This window comes from Cetorhinus maximus, chromosome 18 (assembly GCF_964194155.1).
Source record: "Cetorhinus maximus chromosome 18, sCetMax3.hap1.1, whole genome shotgun sequence".
Lineage (NCBI taxonomy): Eukaryota > Metazoa > Chordata > Chondrichthyes > Lamniformes > Cetorhinidae > Cetorhinus > Cetorhinus maximus.
This window is the reverse complement of record NC_135896.1, coordinates 23,368,704-23,384,895: the sequence shown is the minus strand read 5'-3', so window position 1 is coordinate 23,384,895 and position 16,192 is coordinate 23,368,704. Positions and strand designations below refer to the sequence as shown.

General features: G+C 40.4%; 1 protein-coding gene across 4 annotated transcripts in view; it reads right to left on the bottom strand.

Moving 5' to 3' along the window:
- Positions 1-347: 347 nt before the first annotated feature.
- Positions 348-16,192, bottom strand: part of asb2a.1 (ankyrin repeat and SOCS box containing 2a, tandem duplicate 1) — a 33,548-nt gene continuing 17,703 nt past the window's right edge. For 2 of the 4 annotated variants that reach the window (XM_078562200.1, XM_078562197.1), the window contains 2 exons: positions 12,268-12,421; positions 7,316-8,267 (listed from right to left, as the gene is read on the bottom strand). In XM_078562200.1, coding sequence (XP_078418326.1) covers positions 8,122-8,267; positions 12,268-12,421 — 300 coding nt within the window. In that variant the 3' untranslated portion in view covers positions 7,316-8,121. Of the gene's footprint in view, positions 820-7,315; positions 8,268-9,181; positions 9,242-12,267; positions 12,422-16,192 lie in introns of those variants that run through there. The other 2 variants (XM_078562199.1, XM_078562198.1) reach the window with 2 other exon arrangements.

Here is a 16,192-nt window from a genome sequence, read left to right as displayed (position 1 = left end):
AGTTTTTAAGTAACATCTGTTTATCACTGGATCCCGGTGTTTAGTACTATCAGAAAAAACGAAAGGATAACGGTCTGCCTTGGATGGATGTTACAATCAGTATCACGTTGATCCAAACGTGCCAATATTTGAATAGCCTGTCCAGAAGTGTCTGAGATATACACTGGAATCTAAGTCACTTAGAAAAACAATCCATTATTTTTACTTCTGTTTTATCATGATGTAGAGACATTAATCATTGTTATGACGTGGCAGATGATGCGCCAGGCCTACCAAATCCACAAGGGAAACTTGGTTATGCTATCACAATGGTTTTGCAATTTGTATTTATTACAAGGAGATGTGTGCACTGAGTTCATGAGTAATGAGTCCACTGAGACCTTTTACATGCTAGGCCAGCATCCATCCTTTAGCATCTCAAGCACATTTCTACACCTAGCTTCTTCTTCATCACACCTCCACCCTTATGGAGATATGAACCATCATAATTTAAAAAGATGGCTTCACTTTCTCAACCCATCTTATACCACTTACTATACTTATCTATATATACAAACTGTTACATTACCAGATGCATGCATTAACATAATATATATACAAATTCTTTGTATCAATAGAGGTCATTTGTGTCCAGTGTCCAGGTTTTAAATGTCCAATTTCCCTTTGAGCTTTAAACTCTTGACAATGCATCTGCAATTAGATTTTCTCACCCAGCCACATGCATAATCTGTAAATTAAATGGTTGCAGTAATAAACTCCATTTGGACAGTCTTGCACTTCGGTCTCGAAATTTGTCCAGAGATTTTAAAGGATTGTGGTCTGTATAAACAATTGTTTCTAATGAATTGTTTGCAACATAAACCTCAAAATTCTGCAACACTAACACCAGACCCAGAGTCTCCCATTCGATCGTTGAAAATTATCTCTGTTGTACATTGAGCTTTCATGAAAAATACCCTATCAGTTTCTCAATTCCAGTTTCAACTTTTTGCAACAGCACAGCACCAATGCCTACATCACGTGAGTCAATGGTCAACTTAAATTGCATAATTAGGTACTGCCAAAACTGGTGTCGTAGTTTCTGACATTCCTGTGTCCATTGAAACTTCTTGTTCTTTTTTAAAAAGTTCAGTCAATGGTACAACCACGCTGCTAAAATTTGGTACAAATTTTTGGTAAAACCCACTCATGCCCAGAAATCTCAAAGCTTCTCGTTTTGTTGTAGGCACAAGGAAATTCATGATGGCTTTGACTTTCACTTCTCTCGGAGCCACCTTACCATGTCCAATGGGATGGCCTAGATATGTAACTTGCGCTTCTGCAAACTCACATAGCCAAGTTCAGCACGAAATTAGCTTCTTGCAGTCGAACAAATAGTTAATCCAGATGTTGTAAGTGCTCCTCCCATGTTTGACTGAAAACTATCAAGTCATCAATATGAACAGCACAATTGCTCAGTCCTGCAATTACTTTGTTTGTCAGTCTTTGAAATGTTGCAGGTGCATTTTCATACCAAATGGCATAACTTTGAACTAATATAGTCCATCTGGCGACACAAAGGCTGATAGCTCCTTTGCTCTCTCCGATAACGGCACTTGCCAATATCCTCTCAGCATATCAATCTTTGTGATAAACTTTGATTGTCCCACTTTCTCAATGCAATCTTCCAACCGTGGTATAGGATATGAATCCGCTTTTGTCACTGCATTCACCTTGCGATAATCTACACACAGTCTTTGTGTTCCATCTGGTTTCGGTACCAGCACAATAGGCAAACTCCAGTTACTGCAACTAGACTCAATGATGTCATTTTGAAGCATGAATTCAGTTTCTTTCTGTACTTGTGATAGTTTTGCTGGACTTAATCTAAGGATGTTGCCTTATTGAAAATGAATCCCCTATGCTTACAACATGTGTAGCTAAATTTGTCCTCCCCAGCTTATTCCCACAAATTGCTTTGTGTGACTTCAATAACTTCTCCAAATCACTTTGACACTTGTCTGGAAGGTAACTTAATATTACATTTAAATTTTTAAGTACCCCCTCATTATCCAATTTGATTAGAGGAAAATCAATTTCAGAATCATTCATTTCTACGTCTTTCTCCTTATCCACCATCACTAATACCTCCTTTTGGTCCTCTTCCCTGTCAAAATACTTTTAAAGTATATTTACATGACACACCCTCTGCTTCTTTCTTCTATCTGGAGTATTTATTAAATAATTTACTTCATTCAGTTTCTTTTCAATCCTGTAATGCTCACTAAATCTTGCCTCTAATGATTCACCCAACACTGGTAACAAAACTAACACTTTTCCCCCAGCAATAAAACTACGAGCTGTGGCTCTCCTACCTGCCTTCGCTGTGATATCTTTAAATGTTCCCTTGTAAACTCACATGCTGTGTTCAACCTTTCTCTGAAGTTTGTCATGTAATCCAGGACAGTAGTTTCCTAATTTTGACCCACCAATTTCTCATGAATCAACTCCCTTGAGCCAAACAGTCAGCTTCATTCTCTTCCATTATCTCTCCCTGAACAACCTCTGTTGAATGCACCTCCATACGCTGCTCAACTACTGTAGGCATCACCCACATCTGTGGCCCAGCTAAAATACCCATTACCTAAAATAAATTGAACCCTTGCATTGGGCAATTTTTCCACTACTCCAACAATCACTTCACCCGTTTTCCACTTACTCTTTAAATTTACCTTCCACAATGGAATAGGTTTAGCATCTCCATGAACCCCACTTATTATTACCTTTTCCTGCAATACTCCCTCTGAACAACAAATATCACTATCCCATAACATTAAGGATTGACTGGCCCTTGTGTCTCTTAAAATGTTAATATATTTACCTGCTCCACCCTGTACACACAGAAAGACTTCCCCTTCACATACAAAATCTTTAAACATTTCTGCAACCTGCTCTTCAGAACTCTCTTGGGTAAGTTGTGGACACATTCCCACTTCTTTACCTATCACAGATTCTTTCCGCTTTACCTGTACACAAACCACTGTTTTTTCCTGTGTCTGGACCTCAGAACCCACAGTACTTTTACTTCCAGAACGTTTCTGCATTTCAATTGCTGCAATGATTTTCCCTTAACCCCCTACACATTGACTTTGTGTGTCCAACCTTATTACAATGAAAACACCTCCATTTTCGAGTGTCACATTTACCCTCTACACCTTCCATTTTAGTCTGAGAAAAAATTTCCTGAGAATTTCCAACTACTCCTTCTCTTCCCTGACTACCTACCTTCCTTTCACCTTCCCACTTTTTATCGTTCTCCGATTTAAAAGGGTGACGAAAAAAAGATTTAGATCTATGAACTAACTCATAATCATTAGCTATCTCTGCTGCTTGTCTTACCGTTTTAACACTCTGTTCCTCCACCTGAGTTCTCACTACCGAAGGAATTAAATCTTTAAATTCTTCCAAAAGAATTACTTCTCTTAGAGCTGCATATTTTGTCTCTACTTTTAATGCCCATATCCACCGGTCAAAATTACTTTGTTTTACTCTCTCAAACTCAATACAAGGCTACTTCCTTATATTCCCAAATTTCTGCCTGTGCGCCTCAGGAACCAACTCATATGCATTAAAAATATCCTTTTTTTAATGCATCACAATCCACCGATACTTCTTTTGACAGTGAAGCATAAACCTCATGAGCTCTATCTACTAACCTAGACTGTAAAAGCAATGTCCAGATTTCTTGTGGCCATTTCATCTTAGGTATCTTCTCAAATGAAATGAAGAATGCCTCTACATCCCTTTCTTCAAACTGCGGAAGAGCTTGCACAAATTTAAACATCTCCCCACTGGGTTTTAGACTAGAAGTGGTTGTTTCCACATCAGAATCTCCCTCAGCATCTGAGATCTCTTTTTTAAGGTCCAGCTTTTGAAGCCAGTATTCTCTTTCTTGATCCCTCTCTCTTTTCCAATTGCTAACTTCTCCCTCTGGAGGTTGAGTTTTTGTATTTCCATTTCTCTTTGAAATACTCTCTATTTTTCTCTTTCTTTTCCCACTAATTCAAGTTTCTTCAGTTCCTTTGCTCATGTTCAAGCTTCTTCATTTGTAACTGAAGTGTCTCACTACCTCCAGCTGTGACTCACTAGTTTCAGGTGTCCCTTCCAACTTCTAATGCTGTGCTATCACTTCAACTATGTCCGCTTTCTTTGCCCCATCAACTGCAACCTATCCCAGCAATTCTGTTAATGTACCCTTAGATACTTCTTGTAACCCCATCAGAGTTATATCTTCTATTTCCAAAAAAGTTTTAGCCATGACTACAGCCATTTTGCAGTCTCACCACTTTAAAACCCCTCACACAAACTCCTGAATTCAATGTACTTCTCGTACCGGTAGCCTTAAGATTCACCAACTCCAAGCCAATCAAGGAATTTCAAATATCCCGCAAAGAGCCCCAAATTTTGTATTGACATGGCAGATGATGTGTGCTAAGTGGACCAAATCCACAAGGGAAACATGGTCGCGCTATCACAACGGTTTTGTGATTTGCATTTATTACAAGATGTGTGCACTGAATTCATGAGTAATGAGGCCACTAAGACCTTAAATTAAAATATTTATTAACAAAATAAAAAGATTTCAAGCACATACATAAGTCTACAAATTACTTACAACTATAACAACTCCTAAAATTCCTAATTAACCTGACTCCCAGTTACACGCACCCTTAAAGGCAACAGTCCAAAATAAATTTTAGGTTTAAAATAAAACCAGCAAGTTAACACAATACCCACTTGACAGTGGAATTCCAAATGGTTTTTCCCCAACTTCAGTTACTTTACATAGCAGACTTATGCACAAATGGCTGGAGGCTTCTTGAAGGCTGTTTCACACACTCCTGTTAGATCTTACATGACCCTCTCCTCACATAGCCTTTCATTCTCCTTTATATATGTTTCTCTCTCTTTAATGTGTAAATTCTATTGTTCCCTATGTCTTTGAAACTGTATCTTCCCCATAATATAAAAACTGTCATGTTGCCAATATTGTCAGTAATCTTTGGGAAAAATAAACACACTTCTTAGCCTTGCTTATCTGGATAGTTGTAAACAGACTAACATCCCTTTGAAATCCAACAATACTTTCCCTTATAAAAACATGCAAATTCCCTTCACACCTTATATGCTGAGCCAGCATCCATGTTTGCTCAATAGCATCTCAAGCATATTTCTACAACCTAGCTTCTTTGATTTCAAGCTTGCAGTCTACTTGACTCCAAATATAATTAAATCACACAGACAGACCCAACTATAATCACACCATAAACCTACTTCACAAAAAAAGCAGAAAAATATTATGAAAATTATTATACTTTTGTCACATCACCCAGGTTATTAAGGTTTATAATGAACTTTCATCATCAGCAAAGCAAATCTTAGCATTGACACCATGAGCCCACCCCTCCTCCTACTCTTACCCCAACCCTGTTCAATCTTGGAATTGGCAAAAGATGACAACCCTAGTTTGAGTCACAAATAAAATTAACTGTAATAACACCAGTCAGGTTCTAGTGCAAGTGTACAGTATTATAATCCTGTATTTGCCCTGTGCTGTTAATGTTGACACAAACAGGCCTCGGGGTTGCAAGTGTGCTTTAAAGAATAGAATTGTCTGATAAATGCAATGAAATTCCTGAAGCTGGCACTGAAATATACCTCAAATATATGAAGAACTCAGAACTGCAACCAACCTGGCGCAGATAAACAGGGGTTCCTATTGTTCCCATTAGGTATATCTTTTCCCAGTCATGCCCTATCTTCTGAAGGTACTGCTTTCTAATGATATGATATATTTTGGCAGTTTTTCAGCACTTCACCCACATGTCATTTCTTCATGTTGGGTCTACACATTGAGTGTTGGCATGATATTTTAGTGCTTAGTTTTGTGTGTTGTTGGCATGCACTCACTTTCCCAGCAGGAGTCACTGGATGACAATCGGGAGTGGAAATGTGGTTAATTGTTTCATTTCTTTAGCCCACGAACACAGAAGCTTTTTGTAGCATTCTTTGTTGAGATTAGAAAGTTGAGGGTCGATCTAATCAAGGTGTTTAAAATGATAAAGAGAATCAATAGACTAGACTCAGAGAGGAGCAAAGGGCATAATCTTAAAATTAGAACCAAGTTATTTATGATTGAAATCAGGAAGCATTTCTTTTACACAAAGGGTGTTGGAAATCTGGAACTTGCACCTTCAAAAGGCTGTGGATGCTTGGTCACTTAACATTTTTAAGTTCAATAGATTTTTGTTAGTTAAAGGTATCAAGGGATATGGAGCAAAGGTGGGTAAATGGAGTTGAGGTAAAACTCAGCCATAACCTAACTGAATGATGGAACAGGCTCAAGGGGCTGAATGGCCTATTCCTGTTCCTATATTCTAACTGCTGTCTTGGGTTAGATCAAGTAACTCAGCACAGACGGTGACATGAAATTAGGACTTGCTCAGTCTATATGGCTCAATCCTATAATGGTACACTTAACACTTCAAGGGCAACATTTTCCCCCTGTTTGGGGGGGGGGGGAGGGAAGTGAGGGAGCGGGCATGGGCGGGCAGCTTCCGATTGGCGCCCCCGGTTGGGGGTGGCACTGCCATTTTAAGTGGGTGGACCAACTAAGGCCCACCCAGTGTGCCATCCACCAAGAAGCGCTGTGCGCTCCCTGTGCGGATGGGGCGGGGGGGGGGGGGGGGATTGTGCTGGGACTGCGCAAAGTGCTGCCTCAGGGAGATCAGCTCTGATTTAAAACTTTAACTAAAGGTGATAAAAAAAATTCTTTTCCATGTCCCCTCATGTGACACTGTCACATGAGTCGGGACATGTCCATAACTTTTATTGAAACACGTCATAAAAATTTAAATACCCTCATGAAACCCCATCCTGCCTGTGGATGAGGTTTCATGTTTTTTCCAAAGCCCGCCAGGGCTCCCAGCCTGCCCGCCAACCTTAAGGTTGAATGGGCAGGTCCATTAATCATCTTAATTAGTTTTTAATGGCCTTAATAGGCCGTTGATAGTTCAGCAGGTGTGCAACCAAGTCAGACGCACGCCCGACGTATCCCTGCGTCATTTTACGCATCGGTGAGCGGGCCCCACCCCCGCTCACCGACCGGAAGATGCTGCCCCAAGAGTTGAACATTTTTGAAGGTATTGCAACAGCTATTTGCTATCAGTGCAATAAAAACCAACAATATTAATTGCTCTTCAGCTGCTGTGATGTTCCATGCAACAAACCGCATTAATCAAGAAATCCATGATAATTAGTCATGTTTTGCTGCAAGTCAATAGTTTATAGGTTAATGTTTATTATATTAAAATAAAACACAAAAATTAACTGTATCAAACTTCTATCAACATTTTGATTATAAATAGCTTTGAGCTTATCATGGCTAGTATGTTTTCATGGCAAGATGCAAACTGAAGCTAAGTTCCATTGCAAAAGTTTGCCTGAGCTGCAGAAAAATGGAGCAATCAGTTTCTTCGCTGTTCCTTTGTGGAAAGACGGTTACAAAATCTTTATCTTACATGTTGATGCAACAGGTTATTTCCGATATGAACTTTGGTACATTTTCTACATTGTTTATGTGCAGATTAAAATGCCAACATTTAAGAGACAAAAAGAAAAACTGTGAGCACTGGAAATCTGAAATGAAAGCACAAACCACTAGAAATGCACAACAGGTCAGGCAGCATTTGAAAGCGGAGAAAGAAGCTGATATTTCGAGTGGGCCTTTCATCAGGGCTCATATACACGAAGCTTCAGGTACCCTTTCTCATTTCGATTGTTGACTAACGCGCTGTGCATTTCTAAATGTTTCTGTTCAGCACACCAATTTTAGGTTCCTCTACTTGGAACCAATTAAATCCAAAGACCCTGATTTATTTTCCAACTTTCCAGTGCTTTCTCATTCAATTGTAGTCCACCTGAAATCTGTCCACGATTAGTTTGCGGATCTTTTAACTCCAAGCTTGTTATCCCGTGAAGCGTTACTTTCTTATTTATATCATAAAAATTTGCAGTTATCTGCACTCTGTGATACGCAATTGCTTTTCTTGTAGTTTGTGTGGTTTCTATCAATTGCTAAGTTTACATGAAATCATCTGGACAGTTATACTCCAAGTATCTTTTCAGCCTGCCAGGTAGTGGTAACACTTCAATAAGTTTTAATCTCTGATGTCCCAAAAGCTTTCGAACTTTAATTCTGCAAAGATGGATAAGAGATCTTGGAGGTTCTATATAAAGATTGAAATGAAAATATGATAAGCAATAGAAACATTGACTATTGTGACAACATAACTGCTGTCGAAAACTCTTTGTCTCCTTTCTCAAGCAAATGAGTATATGCAACATTAAGATAGACTGTAATAGAATCTTAGTTGGAGGGATGCAAATTTGCCAGTTCTTCACTGAGTAATTTTAAACAGAGTTGTTAACCTGTTTATCACCAATGAGTAAACTCTTCTATTAAAACGGCAGAGAAAAGAATTTTGAGCAAGCATTTTAATGCTTCATATAGCATGGAAAGGCTAGCCTTAGAAAATTATTGCTTTAAACAAATTAATTATAAATAACATTTCATGCACAAAATCCCCATTCAATACAAAGCTATTTTCAGTACCTAAAAATATGTAAAATAACACATAATGAAATTAAGACAGTGGGCAATAGTCATCTTGCAGAACTAATGCCAACTGTGGTATTAGATTTCATTGTTTACAAGTCTCTGAAATTTTACAAATGGGAAGCTTATTTTACCAGCTAGTTTGAAAACACTGATAAATACAGCCAATTCAGTTTTTCACTGCTAAAAGTTTGTTGCTCCTGCTCTTTCGTCGGCTGTGAAACTACACAAGCTTATCTACCATTAGGAGTATCGCTAAGAATGGTAAAGAGCCAAGCTTATATTGTAACACCCTGTGGGGTGACGGTGGTCTAGTCGTAATGTCACTCGACTAAAAATCCAGAAGTCCAAACAAACACCCTGGGGACATGAGTTCATGTCCCAACATAGAAGTTAGTTGAATTTAATTTAAATTAATAAATCTGGAATTATAAAGCTAGACATCAGTTATGGTGATCATCAATTGTTGTAAAAACCCATCTGGTTCACTAATGCCCTTTAGGGAAGAAAATCTGCCATCCTTACCTGGTCTGGCCTACATGTGACTCCAGATCCACAGCAATGTGGTTGACTCTTAACTGCCCTCTGAATTCAACTCAATTAAAGGGCATTTAGTGATGGGCAACAAATGCTGGCCTTGCCAGCGACGCCCACATCCAATGAAAGGAAAAAAAAGTTATTGACTTGCCTTATGTAAACAGTCACCTTAAATGTTGCTACAGTGTGTTCTCTAGCAGGTTCTGTTCTGATATATATAAAATACACCACTGATTAAACCATGAGGCAATAGCCAGTAGCTTTATTTAGCACACGGTCTCCACTTTCACAACAAGTTGTTAGATATTGAATTGAAGCCACTAGTTGTACTGGCTGTTCTCCTCCAGAGTGCTACCTCACCCATAATTACATCATGGCTTGATGAGCCAGGGAATGGGAAAATAAATTGAGTTTCTTAGAAAAATAACATTAAAATAGCAGCTGAATTTTATGGTAAAACCTAGCTTTCTCCCCACTCCTTTCAAATCTTCCGTCATCATCAGCTCCTTAAAAAAAACACTCAGCTCCTGTATCCTTGCAAACTAACATTCCAATGCCCTTGAATGCGCTGTCACCTCTCAAATCTGTTCTCATCTTTCCTCGAACTCCATGATTATTCACCCATGCCAAAGTACTGAAACAGCCTTGATCGGTCTCAAAGTCACAAATGACATCTTGTGTGACTGTGACACTGGTAAACTATCTCTCCTCTCCTTTCTCAACCTGTCTGCAGCCTCTTGTATGGTTGACCGCACCATCCTCATCCTCCTCCAATGTCTCTTCACTGTCATCCAGCTGGGTGGGACTCCTCCCACCTGGTTCCATCCTTATTTATCGAGTCATAGCCAAAGAATCACCTGCAATGGATTTTCTTCCCATTCCCACACTGTTACCTCTGGAATCTCCTCAGGATTTATCCTCCTATTTTCATCTGCATGCTGCCCCTCAGCGACATCATCCAAACATGTGGTGTCTGTTTCTACATGTACACAATGGCATCCAGCTCTACCTCACCATCACCAACCTCAACCCCTGCACTGTCTCTAAATTGTCCAATAGCCAGTACTCCATAAGCAGATAGCTCCTCCAACTAAATATTGGGAAGACCAAAGTCTTGTCTTTGGATCCTGTCACAAACTCTTTTTGCTAGCTATTGGCTCCATCCCTCTTCCTGGCAACTGTTTTAAGTCTGAACCAGCCTCTTTGCAACCTTGGTTCAGATTGCACCCCAAGTTATGATTCTGACTACCTACTATTCCATCATGAAGACTGTCTATTTCCATTTCTGTAAGATCACCTTCCTCAGCTGATCTGTTGCTCAAATCTTCACCTATGCCTTTGCTACCTCTAAACTATACTTTTCCAACATAGTCTTGGCTTGCCTCCCACATTCTAACCTCCATAAGCTTGAGGTTATCCAAAACTCTGCTGCCCATGTCCTAACTAGCACTAAATTAAGTTCACCCATCACCCCTTTGCTTGCTGACCTACATTGGTTCCATCGAACAAAAGCTAGTGTCCTTCTACAAGCCAACTCCGCAAGCATTCAAGCAAAAATTCTGAAAAATCAACTTCAATGGACTGCATACTGTGTCCAGATGGCTGAAAAGTCTCTCCCCCACCAAGTCCTGTTTTCTCAATTCTCAAATGGCTAATATTCCAGGGGTAGACAAGGAAAATGCTTCAAAGACATTCTGAAGCTCTCCATGAAACCTGGCAACATTGACATTAACGATTGGGAGGAGCTTGCTACCAATCGTTTAAAGTTGTGACAACTTGCTCAGTAAGCTGCATCATGCTTTGAGTCACAATATCTTAATTATGAGGTAGAGCGGCAGCAAAGAAGGAAAGAAAAGGAAGCAAATCCTGCACTTCCTGCACTTCAGAACCCACCCCGTAGGATATCCTGCCCCATGTGCCCAAAGATCTGTGGGTCGAGAATTGGCCTCTTCAGCCACGTGAAGACCCATGGCAGAAACTTGCGACTGAGATGTCATCCTCAAATCAAGGGACAGCCGATAGCAAAGACATTGATTTCTGGTTAATCAATGCTTCAATTTTAAAATGCTCATCATTGTTCTCAAATCTCTCCATCGCCTTGCCCCTCACCATCTCTGTAATTTTCTCCAGCCCCACAGCCCTCCGAGATATCTGCACTCCTCCAATTCTGGCCTCTTAAGAATCCCAAATTTTAATAAATCCCCCACTGAAGGCCAGGCCTTCAGCTACCAAGGCTTTAAGTTCCGGAATTTACCCCCAGCCACCATCCACCCCCACCACTCACCCCCCCCACCCCCCCCCCCCCCCCCCCCCCCCCCCCCCACCCCCCCACACCCCTCCCCAACCCCCCACCCCCACTCCGTGACCTCAAACCTCTCCAACTGTCTTTCTTTCTTTCCTCTTTTAAGATGCTGCTTAGAATCTAGCTCTTTGACCAAGTTTTGGTTATCTGCCCTAATATGTCCTTTGGTGGCTTCGTGTTATAATTTGTTTGATAATGCTCCTGTGAAACGCCTTAGAGTATTTTACTATGCTAAAGGCATTATATAAATACAATGTATTATTGTCGCGAAATTAGCTATACTTGCCATCCATTCTTTTGTTATTTTTCCTCTCTGCATCACATAGTATTCAATGACAGTGGGCAGGAAAGGGTCTCTGATGTTGCCCAGCATTCGACACCAGATAGTACCTTGGGCCAAGTTATTGGGTGGGGTTTTCCAGCCCTGACACCCGGGCATTGTCGTGGGTGGGATGGGAATTTTCCCATCCTGCCCGTGACGATGCCCACCAGTGTCGGGGCCGGAAAATCCGCCCCAAGCCCTGTTTTTCGATCCCTTCCACTGGAAAAGAATTATTGTCAATTGGGTGCCAACCATTGGAAATACTGTGGAAAAGATTTTGTTCCAGTATGGAGGAGCATCCCTAAAATGTTCTTCTTCACTAAAACATCTGGTTACTTGCTAACAATTGAGTAAATAAAAATAACACTTAATTTTACACTGTTTACAAATCAAGCTATAACCGATCAACCGAGTAATTCTGAGATTTCAAATTTATTTGTATATACTTGCCTGATTTTGCTTTGATATTTGCCCATTCCTCATAACTGTCTAGATGTTCCTTCAATTTACTGCAGAGATTCACATTACCGACATAGTCGAGTAAGACATCAATGATTGGTCCAGCCCATCTGTAGATTCCAGGCGTAGACACCATTTCACAAAACTGAAAACAGGATCACAAGACAAATAAGACAAATACATTGTTCCTGTGCAATGTTACAGGAATAATTAGTTTGAGATATGTTAACATTACATCAAATTGTTTAATTTTGTGATACTACCTTGGGGTTGAGAGGTCAAACCTGGGTTACCCAAATATTGCAGGTGTTGGTGTTCATTCTGACACAGATTGGCATGATCTCTATATGGATTAGTTAAAGACCTGTGCTTTCTATCATTAACATATAATATGTCACATACACTTTATAAGTTCTAAATCATTTTCTGATGATCTGTGAGGCTGTATCTTCTTACACGATGAAAGGTTTGCATTTATATTTATCTCTCATGGCATTTTACAGCCAGTGAAGTACTTTTGAAGTGTAATCACTGTGGTATTGTAGGAAATGCAGCAGCTAATCTTGTGCACAGCAAACTCCCACAAGATGATAACAACCAGATAATCTGTTTTTGTGGTGGTGATTGAGAGATAAATATTGGCCAGGACGCCGGTGATAACTTCCGTTCCTCCTTCAAAATGGTGCCATGAGATTTAGTATTTTTTTGCATCCACCAGAACAGGCAGATGAAGCCTTAACATCTCATCTAAAAGATGGCACCCCTGACAGTGCAGCACACCCTCAGTGTGACACTGGAGTGTTAGCATTGTCTTTTCTACTCAAGTGCTGGAATGGGTCTTGAACCCAGAAGCTACGGACTTGGAGGCAAGAACACTACCAACTGAACCACTGCTGACACAATAATAAGTTAATCCGTTATCTTATTAAAGCCTAAATCACTGTTCAATACTTTGTGAGGCCCTATATGCCTATACAACATTCTCATCAGGTCCAACATCACTATCCAACATCCTGTGGAGCTCTGAAGAATGATCCAATCTCCCCAAGTTCCTAAAATCCTTATTCAATATTCCTTGAAACCATGGGCTTGAATTTCAAAACTGAGTCGGGAAAATGACACCAGGAGGGATTCCGGGTCCTAACTCTGCACTTCAAGTGAGTTGGTCACCTGATGCTATTTTTACATAAAAATGGCACAATTGGGCAGGAGGCGAGCTCGGCACCCAGTTGGCGCCAAGTGCCTCCAGGAGGTGGGAGCTGGCTCTCTGGTGCCAGCAGAATATTTTTGAAGATTTTCTTTGATTATTTTTATGGTGGAGGTAGATAAATTCTCGTTAAACAAGGCGGCGAAAGGTTATTGGGGGTAGGCGGGAATGTGGAGTTGAGGTTACAATCATATCAGCCATGATTTTATTGAATGGAGGAGCAGGCTCGAAGGGCTGAGTGGCCTACTCCTGCTCCTAATTCATATGTTTGGATGTAGCAGCAAAGGAAGATGGCCAAATGGCACAGGCAGCTCATCAGAAGGCTCTGGAGGATAAATGATTGCTCAAAAGGGTGACCAGGCCAAGCCAAGCTAATGTACACATTCCTGCACAGATTACCTGATAGCCTGGCACATGACGAATTTTTCTTTGGACCCGCTGTGAATATGACTACTGTCTACTAATGTGCACCAGACTGCTTGCCAAAATAAGCTTCAAAAGTCAAATTCCTGAAGCCCTAACAAGCTCTTAAATGAGCTTAATGGGTCATTAATTGGCAGCGAGCAGGTTCCCTGTTTCCTCCCCTACAGCAGGGCTTTAAAAGTTTGAAACTGTCCCTGCATCATTGGGATCTTTAGATGACCTCCAGGACTGTAATTTTCAAATGGTGTCTGGAGTGTGTCCTGACCAGATGGGCATTTGACTATCTGGCCCCATATATCGCCATCTAATATTCTGTGAGGCTCTACTTCAATATTCTATGTGACCCTGTATCAAGGTTTAATATGCTGTAAGGAACTATTTTAATATCCAATATTTTGAGGCCCTATATTACTATCCAATATTTCTTGAGGCCCTAACACCTGTCAGACAAGCTGCAATGCCTATATCGTGGTTGAATATTTTGTGATGGCCCATGTCATGATCCAACATTTTATCATGCTGCACATCACTGATCTGAGAGATTCAATAATTTGTGAGATCTTATGGTTATTTGGAACATTTTAATCGACATACAGTTTCTAGACAAAATGGTACATTTCCGTAGAACATTAACAGAATTCACCAACAATAATAATCCCTTGGAAGGATATTTCTCATCGGTCACTGCTGTGGAATATTAGATGATACCAATCAAGTTAACATTCTTGATTGTTTCCATGGAAGTTACCAAGTCAAAAACATTTTAATGAAGAGAAAAAAAATCTGTTTAATGGGAACTCCCCTACTGGGACTAAAAGTCTTTCAAACCATTTGTGTGCTTTTAGTTTATTCATTTGTGGTATGTGAGGATCACTGGCAAGGCCAGCATTTATTGCCCATCCTAACTGCTCTTGAGTAAGTGATGATGAGCTACCTTCTCGAACTGCTACAGTCCATGTGGTGAAGCCAAGCCCACAGTGTTGAGTTCCAGGATTTTGTCCCAGTAACAGTGAAGGAACGGCGATGTACTTCCAAGTCAGGACAGTGTGCGATTTGAGGGGGAACTTGCAGATGGTGGTTTTTCCATGTGTTTAATGCCCTTGTCCTTCCAGGTGGTAGAGGCTGTAGGTTTGGAAGTGCTATTGAAGAAGCCTTGGTGCATTACTGCAGTGCATCTTGTAGACGGTACACCCTGATGCCATGCTGCACCAGTGATGGATGAAGTGAATGTTTAAGGTGGTGGATAATCAAAAGAGATGCTTTTCCTGGATGGTTTTGAGCTTCTTGAGTGTTATCAGAGTTGCACACATCCAGGCAAGTGGAGAGCATTCCATCATATGGAATATGATGGCCTTATCAATGTTGGACAAGCTCTGGGGAGTTAATCACCTCAGAATTCCTAGCCCCTGACCTGTTCTCATCGCCACAGTATTTATATGGCTGGTCCAGTTAAGTTTCTGATCAATGGTCAAGCTTGAATGTTGTCTAGGACTTAGTGCAAGCAAACACATGCTGCTTCATATCTGACAATTTGTGAATGGCACTGAAAACTGTGCAATCATCAGCAAACAACCCCACTTCTGACCTTATGATGGGGGGAAAGTCCTTGATAAAGATGGTTGGGCCTAGGACAATGCCCTAAGGAAATCCTGCGGCAATATCTTGGGAATGAGTATAGTATAGATATATACAAACAGAGTCCACTGAATAGCAGGTTGCCATGACAATACTCAATAGCTAAAAGTCTTGACACTATCTGCAAGAAAATACATATCAGTGACCATTTACATTATCTTGTGTTCAGGAAGACATTTCCCTTTTGTCTTACATCCCAAAAGGCAAAAAAAAGAGTGCACCAAGCGAGCCAGATAAAGGGAAAGTGGAGAGGGCACGCTCAAAGAGAGAGATTTTGAGCAGACTTTGGAAAGAAGGGAAGGAAATGAGAAAGCAGAAGAAATCTAGGCTGGGAATTCCAAAGAACAGAAACAGAGTGGCTGAGTGATTAGCCGGAAAGATGGAGTAGAGGAAGGGAAACGTGAGTAGCCAATTTTAGAGGAACAGAGGGTACATGGGGATATTAACAATGCAGTGGATAAAATGGGGAAACAGAGGAGCAATTTGAAAGCGGGGATTCAAAATTTTGAAGTCAACTTTAAAATGAGTGAGAGCTTGTTGCTTAGAAGCAGCAAAAAATGAAAGGCTAGAGGAATATTTGGTAGGGTTTCACATAATGCTATTTTTAAATGTTTCAAATTATTAAAGGTAATTCAATCATTGTACTTGTTT